Source organism: Sardina pilchardus, chromosome 20 (assembly GCF_963854185.1).
Source record: "Sardina pilchardus chromosome 20, fSarPil1.1, whole genome shotgun sequence".
NCBI lineage: Eukaryota > Metazoa > Chordata > Actinopteri > Clupeiformes > Clupeidae > Sardina > Sardina pilchardus.
Window position 1 is genome coordinate 31,158,765 of NC_085013.1, and position 10,000 is coordinate 31,168,764.

Genomic DNA, 10,000 nt, shown 5'->3' on the forward strand with positions numbered 1-10,000 from the left:
ACTAATACCAGCATCAAACCAGTTTAACACCAGCATCAGACCAGTTTAATACTAATACCAGCATCAGACCAGTTTAACACCAGCATCAGACCAGTTTAATACTAATACCAGCATCAGACCAGTTTAACACCAGCATCAGACCAGTTTAATACTAATACCAGCATCAAACCGGTTTAACACCAGCATCAGACCAGTTTAATACTAATACCAGCATCAGACCAGTTTAACACCAGCATCAGACCAGTTTAATACTAATACCAGCATCAGACCAGTTTAACACCAGCATCAGACCAGTTTAATACTAATACCAGCATCAGACCGGTTTAACACCAGCATCAGACCGGTTTAACACCAGCATCAGAAGCAGCAGGAGGACTGAAATAAGACCTCACCTTGAGCCCTCAAATCTCCCGCTTCTCTCAAGCTCGGTTGAGACTCTTTACACCACACACAGAGAGAGAGAGAGAGAGAGAGAGAGAGAGAGAGAGAGAGAGAGAGAGAGAGAGAGAGAGAAGGGGGGAGGGAAGATTAAACAGTTTTACACATATATCTCAACAACCAGAAAAAGAGAAGAATAAAAAGAGAGAGAGAGAGAGAGAGAGAGAGAGAGAGAGAGAGAGAGAGAGAGAAGAGAGAGAGAGACGAGATGCATGGTGGCAAGTGTGGCTCTGTGGTGGGAGTTAATGAACAGAGGGAACACGGAAGGTGAGGACTTGAGAAACCTCTCTGTGTGTGTGGGGTGGGGGAGGAGGGGATGTAAGAGAGAGTGTGTGTGTGTGTGTGTGTGTGTGTGTGTGTGTGTGAGAGAGAGAGAGAGAGAGAGTGAGCGATGTCTTTGGTCCAGATAAGAGGTAGACTGGGGAAGCTGACCACTGAGCACTACAGCCTATTAAAGTGCCAAACACACGGACATATCTACACAACACACACACACACACACACACACACACACACACACACGGACATATCTACACAACACACACACACACACACACACACACGGACATATCTACACAACACACAACGCACTAAGCTGCAGAGCTCACTCTACCTACTGTCTGTGTCTGTGTGTTTATGTAAATCTGTTGTGATGATGTAGTTCAATGTTTAATAATAAAGATGTGCACACACACACACACACACAGCCATATCCGACTAACCCTCCCATCTACCCACACACTAAAAGTGTGTGTCATACATGCTGACTGTTGTGGGTGGACCTGAGTGTGTACACACACAGACACACAAAGACCGGACACAGACAGACACACAGACGTCTCTGTGTACACACACACACACACACAAACACAATCACACACGTGCGTACGTGCGTAAGTACATACTGTAAGTACATGTACGTACGTACGCGTGTGAGTGTATGAATACATACACACACACACACACACACACACACACACACACACACACACACACACACACAAGCTGAGATACACACACACAGGTCTCAATGAGGCTGCATGAAGTGTGTGTGTGTGTGTGTGTGTGTGTCTGTGTGAATGTGACCTTACTCTCGCCACTGTCCGATTGCGTGTTCCTACATCTCCCTATAGCCAGTGCTCCTGTCTCTGCAAGAGAAGACCAATCAGTCACTCAGGGGGGCGGGGAATGGCCTGTCAATCTCCTAGAGGGGCAGGGAGAGGACCTGTCAATCTCCCAGAGGGGCGGGGAGAGGACCTGTCAATCTCCTAGAGGGGTGGGGAGAAGACCTGTCAATCAATCTCCCAGAGGGGCGGGGAGAGGACCTGTCAATCTCCTAGAGGGGTGGGGAGAAGACCTGTCAATCAATCTCCCAGAGGGGCGTGGAGAGGACCTGTCAATCTTCTAGAAGGGAGGGCAGAGGACTTGTCAATCAATCTCCTAGAGGGGCGGGGAGAGGACCTGTCAATCTCCTAGAGGGGCAGGGCAAAGACCTGTCAATCAATCTCCCAGGAGGGCGGGGAGGGGACCTGTCAATCAGTCACTCAGAGGGGCGGGGAGAGGACCTGTCAATCACTCTCCCGGGGGGCGGGGCCAGGACCTGTCAATCTCCCAGAGGGGCGGGGAGAGGACCTGTCAATCAATCTCCCAGAGGGGAGAGGGAAAAAAGAAGGATGACATGAAAAAGAGAGAACAGCAGAGAGGAAGCACAGCAGAGGAGGAGAGGAAGAGAGGATGACAGAGGAAAAGAGAAGAGGAGGAGAGGACAGGAGAATTGGTGAAGAGAGGAGAAGATAGAGGAGAAGAGTAGAGAGGGGGATAGAGGAGAATAGGAGAAGAGTGGAGAGGAGGATAGAGGAGAATGGGAGATGAGTGGAGAGGAGGATAGCGGAGATAAGGAGAAGAGAGGATGTAGGCTGGAGGTAGAGAAGAGGAGAGGAAGAGAGGAGAGGAGAGAGGAGAGGAGAAGAGAGAAGAAGAAAAGAAGAGAAGAGAGGAGAGGAGAAGAAAAGAAGAGAAGAGAAGAGACTTACTAAGAGCCTTGGCTGCAGGGTTGGAGGGGGTAGAGAGAGTGGAAGGAGGAGAGGAAGAGAAGAGAAGAGAAGAGGAAGAGAAGAGAGGAAGAGAAGAGAAGAGAAGAGAGGAGGAGAAGAGAAGAGGAGAGACTTACTAAGAGCCTTGGCTGCAGGGTTGGAGGGAGGAGAGGAGAGAAGAGAGGATGAGAGGAAGAGAGGAGGAGAAGAGAAGAGAGGAGGAGAAGAGAAGAGAAGAGAAGAGACTTACTAAGAGCCTTGGCTGCAGGGTTGGAGGGGGTAGAGAGAGTGGAAGGAGAAGAGGAGAGAAGAGAGGAAGAGAGGAGGAGAAGAGAAGAGAAGAGAAGAGAAGAGAAGAGAGGATGAGAGGAAGAGAAGAGAAGAGAAGAGAAGAGACTTACTAAGAGCCTTGGCTGCAGGATTGGAGGGGGTAGAGAGAGTGGAAGGAGGAGAGGAGAGAAGAGAGGAGGAGAGGATGAGAGGAGGAGAGAAGAGAAGAGAAGAGACTTACTAAGAGCCTTGGCTGCAGGGTTGGAAGGGGTAGAGAGAGTGGAAGGAGGAGAGGGGGCAGCGGGCTCTCTGGGTTTGAGCGCTGACTGCCTCTTGCTGGGGTCAAGAGTGACCCTGAGAGAGAGAGAGAGAGAGAGGGAGGGAGAGAGAGAGAGAGAGAGGGAGAGGGAGAGGGAGAGAGAGGGAGAGGGAGAGAGAGGGAGAGAGAGGGAGGGAGGGAGGGGGAGAGAGAAGGAAAGAGATAGAGGGAGAGGGAGAGGAGAAAGAGTACAGAAAGTGAGGGAGAGATAGTGAGAGAGAGGGGGAGGAAGGGAGACAGAGAGAGGGAGGGAGAGAGGGAGAGAAAGAGGGACAAAAAGAAGAGAAAGAACATACAGAGAAAGAATCAGACAGAAGTGAAGTGACAGTAATACACAAAAACAGCTGTGTGTGTGTGTGTGTGTGTGTGTGTGTGTGTGTGTGTGTGTGTGTGTGTGTGTGTGTGTGTGTGTGTGTGTGTGTGTACACACCACAATGCATTCAGGGTTTCAGTCTCTCAGGATGATGGGGTGATGATGTACATACAGATGCAATGATGGACAGATGAGGAGGAAGAGAAAGAGAAAGGGGGAGGGAGAGACAGAAAGAGAGGGGAGAGGGAGAGAAAGAGAAGGAGGGAGAGGGAGAGAGAGAGGAGGGAGAGGGAGAGAGAGAAGGAGGGAGAAAGGGGAGGAGAGAAGCACACAGAATGCAGTCATCTGCATACAGTAATGGAGTGTGCTGTGTGCACTTCTCTCCACAACCTCTAGGGGGCAGTGGAGCAACACTGAGAACTGGTGGAGTATGCCACAGCTATTTTATGTGCACACACACACACACACACACACACACACACTAGGAGGGTAAAGTAAAAACACACACACTAGGGGTGTAAAGTACACATATTGGGACCGTAGCGTCTAGGTAAGGGGCGTTCCTTCCCTGTGGCTGAGGGTTATGCATACTATCCTCACACACGCACACACACACACACCCCCCACACACACACGTACTTACAAACACACATACGCACATACTATCCCTATACACAAACACACATACACACACACAACGCACCACACACACACGATGTACACATTGGGTTATGCACCACACACACACCGCAATTCCACACACAAGTTGACTTCAGAGATGCAGTCCTCAGCAGCTGAAGAGTGACACACACACACACACACAGACACACACACACACAGACATGCATTGTGGGGAGATTAGTGGTCAGTTGGTCAGCACTTGATTGGTCTGGTCTGTCTCTTCAGAAACGACGTTGTAGCTACGCTACTCCATTTGGCACACTAAAGATAGATGATGAGATGCAGACGTTGCACTTCTCCCAACTGCTGCCTAAGTTCCTAAAGTTTAACACACGTTCAAACTAAATCCCTGTGGACAAATGTTTTTTTTCACAAGTGCACAAAATATTTCTGCAGGTACGCATTGTTTTTGCACAGACAAATTAATTCCACAGCTACAAAACGATTCTACACTTGTACAAATCATATTCTCGAAGATTTTTTTTTTCCGCACATGCGCAAAATATTTCTACAAGTACAACATTTCTGCGCACAAGCACAATTGTTTTATACAGCTGCAAAATTACACATGTGGATATCTTTTCACAGCCACAAGAGCTTTAGGCGCTGTTTTGACTCCATAGCCTTTTATGTGTGTGTGTGTGTGTGTGAGAGTGTGTCAGCTAGCCTTTTGTGTGTGAGTGTGAGAGTGTGTGTAAACTAGCCCTAAGGCACAGTCTGCTGGGGGCAGTGTGTGCCTAGTGTGGGGGTTAATCAGCGCTGTGTGTGTGTGTGTGTGTGTGTGTGTGTGTGTGTGTGTGGCTGATGCGGTCCACGTGTGTAATGGAGTCCGTTAAGTTGAGTTAATTAGTTAGGTCAAAGGTCATCACGCAGTGAGACGATTGGATGAGCGGGGGAGGGGCGGAGCCTACCTTTTGTTAAACCTGAATGACATGTTTCTACAACAAAACACAAGATGAGCAAACAGGACATTAGAGAAGAGGAGAGATGACTGTACACACACACACACACACACGCACACACACACACACACCATGAGGACCAATGGAGTTGAAGGAGCACCACACACACCACTAGAAGGGTCAGACATCAATTCAGAAAAGACATTCAGAGATGGATCAGAAAATGACAGAACATATGTGTGTGTGTGTGTGTGTTGGCCTGTGTGTGTGTGTGTGTGTGTGTTACCTGCGTGTGAGTTTGGAGGTGAGCTTGGTGAGCAGGTTGTTGGTGTTGCCGCGGCGGCCCTGGGTGGGGGAGGCGGGGGGGCCGTTGTAGGTGGCCGTGCGGCGCTCGCGTAGCTGGCCTCCATGGAACGTGCTGCGGGCCGCACTGCCTCGTGGGAAACGCAGTTTCTCTGGCGCCGCACCGCTGCTGATGCTGTGAGTGGACGCACCGGGGGCCTTCTGACTGGGGGACAGGGACGCACTGGACACACACACACACACACACACACACACACACACATTAGGCATTTTAGCACAGCTGCTCCCCCTATTGCAGAAGTCCTTAGTCATTCACACATTATTTTTGTTAATCAACTTCTATGAGCGTGTGTGTGCATGTGTGTAAATTAGTGTGTATGTGTGTGTGTGTGTGTGTGTGTGTTACCTGTTTTCTTTCCCGTTGGGAATCACAGACAGACGTTCAGTGTTGTTTCTCTCGGTGCAAACATACGTATTCCTGCGCGACATGCCACCAGAATTCTACACACACACACACACACACCAGATGTAGACAAGAACAAAGTCAAAAGTAGCACAAGCTGGTGGCATAGAACAAGACCACCAACATCATCTAGAGATGGGCCACACACACACACACACACACACACACACACACACACACACACACACACACACACACACACACACACACACACACACACACACACACACACTGGGTGTGCTGATGCTGCCTCTCTTGGACAGACACAAACACACACACACACACACACACACACGTTGGGAGTGCTGATGCTGCCTCTCTTGGACAGACACAAACACACACACACACACACACACACACACTCACACACACACACACACACACACACACACACACACACACACACTGGGTGTGCTGATGCTGCCTCTCTTGGACAGACACAAACACACACACACACACACACACACACACACACACACACACACACACACACACACACACACACACACACACACACACACACACACACACACACACACACACTCACGTTGGGAGTGCTGATGCTGCCCCTCTTGGGGATGTCGGCCTTGTTGGGGTTGCTGGCGGTGCCCAGCATGGGGCTGGGGGGTGTGTGTGAGGGGGGTGTGTGTGAGGGGGGTGTGTGTGCAGGCGGCTTCCGCGCCCCCTCCAGACGCTGCTCACCCTCTCCAGAACCCGCCACGGCCCGCTTGGACGAGCTGGAACCGGCCGATACCGGACTCACTGGGAAGAGAAGCAGGAAGTGAGTGATGCTGACACACACGTGTGGTGTGCTGTGTGTGGTGTGTGGTGTGTGTTGTGTTGTGTTGTGTTGTGTTGTGTTGTGTGGTGTGTGTTGCGGTGTGTTGGGTGTTCTGTGTTGTGTGGTGTGCTGTGTGTGTTGTGTGTTGTGTTGTGTGGTGTGTGTTGCGGTGTGTTGCGTGTTGTGTGTTGTGTTGTGTTGTGTGTTGTGTGTTGTGCTGTGTGTGGTGTGTTGCGGTGTGTTGTGTGTGGTGTGGTGTGTGGTGTGTGTGGTGTTGTGTGTGTTGCGGTGTGTTGTGTGTTGTGTGGTGTGGTGTGGTGTGGTGTGGTGTGGTGTTGTGTGTGGTTGTGGTGTGTTGCGTGTTGCGGTGTGTTGTGTATCGTTCTCAGTGCTGAAAACTGATTGGCCGGCTCACCTTGGTCACTGTAGCGCCGAGACTTCTGATTGGTGGAGACACTCCTCTGCACTTTGAGGTGAGAAGGCGATTGGCCGTTGAGCTCGCTGGAGGGTCTCGTCTTAGCCAATGAGAGATTACTACTGGAGCTGGACTCATTAATCTCCTGCTAGAACAAACACACACACACACACACACACACGATTGAAAAGTTGCCCTTTCTCTCCTCATGAATGTGATTAAGCCGAGCTCAACCAATGACAGAGGAGTCCAGTGCAGCGCAGTGCAGGGCTCTGTGATTGGTGGAGAGTGGGACGGGGGGTGGGTCTGGCTCTGTGATTGGTGAAGAGTGGGGTGGGGGGCGGGTCTGGCTCTGTGATTGGTGGAGAGTGGGGCGGGTCTGGCTCTGTGATTGGTGCAGAGCGGGGCGTTTCTCTCACCTCATTGGTCTTGCGTCCCAGCAGCAGGTAGGTGGCCGTGATCTCGTCGTACTTCATCTTCTGCAGTGACTCCGTTATCTTCTCACGCGAGTAGCCCATCCCCACCATCACGTCTGATACACCCACACACACACACACACACACACACACACACACACACACACACACACACACACACACACACACACACACACACACACACACACACACACACACACACACACACACACACACACACACACACACACACACACCATGAAACATAGTAGCACAAATAGGTTAGGCTATTAGAGGGCTTGAAGCAGGTTAGGCTGCAGAGATGTTCTCACATCATACTGGATCATTTCAAACAATCGAGTTCAGGCCCGGAGCTTTAACAGTTAGATATCTTACATGTGCTTTTAGTTAAAGGGATAATCCGGAGTGAAATGCACTTTAGATCAATTTTTCGGACTATTGGGAGTACATACGTTGAGTTGACACCAAAATCATGTAATTCGGATGAATTTTGAGAATGTTCGAGTTCACCGTTTTTAGCCAAAACTCGTTAGCCTGGAAGTGACCGGGGCAAGTCCTTTCGCCGCTACAAAACGCCATTTTTATACCTCTTCTACTGTTCCAACCAACACTACACTTACGTGGTAGTGAGTAGAGGGTCCCTAAAGCCAAACCGAAGTATCCCCACGTCTTTATGTGGTCGGATAGAGAGTCCAGAATGAATTTAATCGAGTCAGTACCTTTCCGGAAATGTCACTGCTGCAGCTAGCAACGTGTTAACAACATTTTAATAACATTTCCGGAAAGGTACGGACTCGATTAAATTCATTCTGGACTCTCTATCCGACCACATAAAGACGTGGGGATACTTCGGTTTGGCTTTAGGGACCCTCTACTCACTACCACGTAAGTGTAGTGTTGGTTGGAACAGTAGAAGAGGTATAAAAATAGCGTTTTGTAGCGGCGAAAGGACTTGCCCCGGTCACTTCCAGGCGAGTTTTGGCTAAAAACGGTGAACTCGAACATTCTCAAAATACATCCGAATGACATGATTTTGGTGTCAACTCAACGTATGTACTCCCAATAGTCCGAAAAATTGATCTAAAGTGCATTTCACTCCGGATTATCCCTTTAAGTGTTGAGGCAAAAACAGCCCATAGTGTTGTGCCCCCACTAATCACTGTGTAAAGGCCATGTCATGTTTAAAGAAACGTTATTACTGTTTAAAGGCCATGTTGTGTTTAAGAACGTTATTACTGTGTATGGACCATGTTGTGTTTAAGAACGTTATTACTGTGTAAAGGCCATGTCATGTTTAAGAACGTTATTACTGTGTAAAGGCCATGTCGTGTTTAAGAACGCTATTACTGTGTAAAGGCCATGTCGTGTTTAAAGGAACGTTATTACTGTGTAAAGGCCATGTCGTGTTTAACTCATTGGCTGCCAGCGATTTTCAGTGCAGAGCGCTCCATACTGCCAGACGTTTTACAGCATTTTGACTGTTTTTCCAAGATCCACCGAACGGTGAGCTTTATGACTATGTAAACACCGAAGGTACCAAATGAAAGATTAGACTCTCTTCTTTCACCAGGAAAAAACGGCTTGTTTCTATCGTTTTCCGTTTAGCAATCGTCAGTAGAACATGGGTTAGTTTTGCTAAAAACACCTGTTTTTGACCAAAACATGGAGAAAACGATCTTTTTGTGAAAATCAACTTTTTAACGTTAGCGTTTCAGTAGTATGTCAACCACGATTGCACTGTTATCTCGTCAGTCTCGTCAAGGTTGCTAGGGACTCTGATGGTCGCTAAAGACTCTGAACAGGATGCTAGACTTAGCAAGCTAGCACTAGCAAGGTTGTTGTTAGTCTATATCGCAATATCCAATGTAAATGGATCATACCGTTCACGTGTTTTCCATCCTTGATGTAAGAAGTAAGCATATTTATTCCCTGCATCACGTGCAAACTAGATCCACTGTGGTCGATCTTCAGTGTGTTTGCTAGTTGTCTCTGCATGACTTGTGCACTCTAGGCAGATACTAATGATCCAAATGGCACTGTTGCCATCTAGAGGTTCGGATCGCTAGTGCAGTCTGTTTACAAGCCTGAAACTCTGCCAGATCGTTCCCAAGCCCACCCAGGAGCCCTCCCCATTGAAAACGGCAATTGACGTCTATAGACGTCAATGGCAGTCAACGTATGTGTCTAAATTGACGTTTAAAGACGTCAATGGCAGTTAATGAGTTAAGAACGTTATTACTGTGTAAAGGCCATGTCGTGTTTAAGTACGTTGTTACTGTGTAAATGCCATGTCGTGTTTAAAGGAACGTTATTACTGTGTAAAGGCCATGTCGTGTTTAAGAACGTTATTACTGTGTAAAGGCCATGTCGTGTTTAAAGGAATGTTTATTACTGTGTAAAGGCCATGTCGTGTTTAAGAACGTTATTACTGTGTAAAGGCCATGTCGTGTTTAAAGGAACGCTATCACTGTGTAAAGGCCATGTTGTGTTTAAGAACGTTATTACTGTGTAAAGGCCATGTCGTGTTTAAGAACGTTATTACTGTGTAAAGGCCATGTCGTGTTTAAGAACGTTATTACTGTGTAAAGGCCATGTCGTGTTTAAAGGAACGTTATTACTGTGTAAAGGCCATGTCGTGTTTAAGA

The 10,000-nt window shown here is 48.4% G+C and overlaps 1 protein-coding gene across 2 annotated transcripts in view; it reads right to left on the reverse strand.

Annotated features, from left to right (window-relative positions):
• mark3a (MAP/microtubule affinity-regulating kinase 3a) overlaps positions 1 to 10,000 on the reverse strand; it is a 32,673-nt gene that overhangs the window by 4,020 nt on the left and 18,653 nt on the right. Inside the window, exons 11-16 of one of the 2 annotated variants that reach the window (XM_062522541.1) lie at positions 7,338 to 7,450; positions 6,919 to 7,066; positions 6,270 to 6,484; positions 5,666 to 5,760; positions 5,243 to 5,482; positions 3,131 to 4,992 (exon numbers count right to left, since the gene is read on the reverse strand). In XM_062522541.1, coding sequence (XP_062378525.1) covers positions 4,962 to 4,992; positions 5,243 to 5,482; positions 5,666 to 5,760; positions 6,270 to 6,484; positions 6,919 to 7,066; positions 7,338 to 7,450 — 842 coding nt within the window. In that variant the 3' untranslated portion in view covers positions 3,131 to 4,961. Of the gene's footprint in view, positions 1 to 3,130; positions 4,993 to 5,242; positions 5,483 to 5,665; positions 5,761 to 6,269; positions 6,485 to 6,918; positions 7,067 to 7,337; positions 7,451 to 10,000 lie in introns of those variants that run through there. The other variant, XM_062522542.1, reaches the window with a different exon arrangement.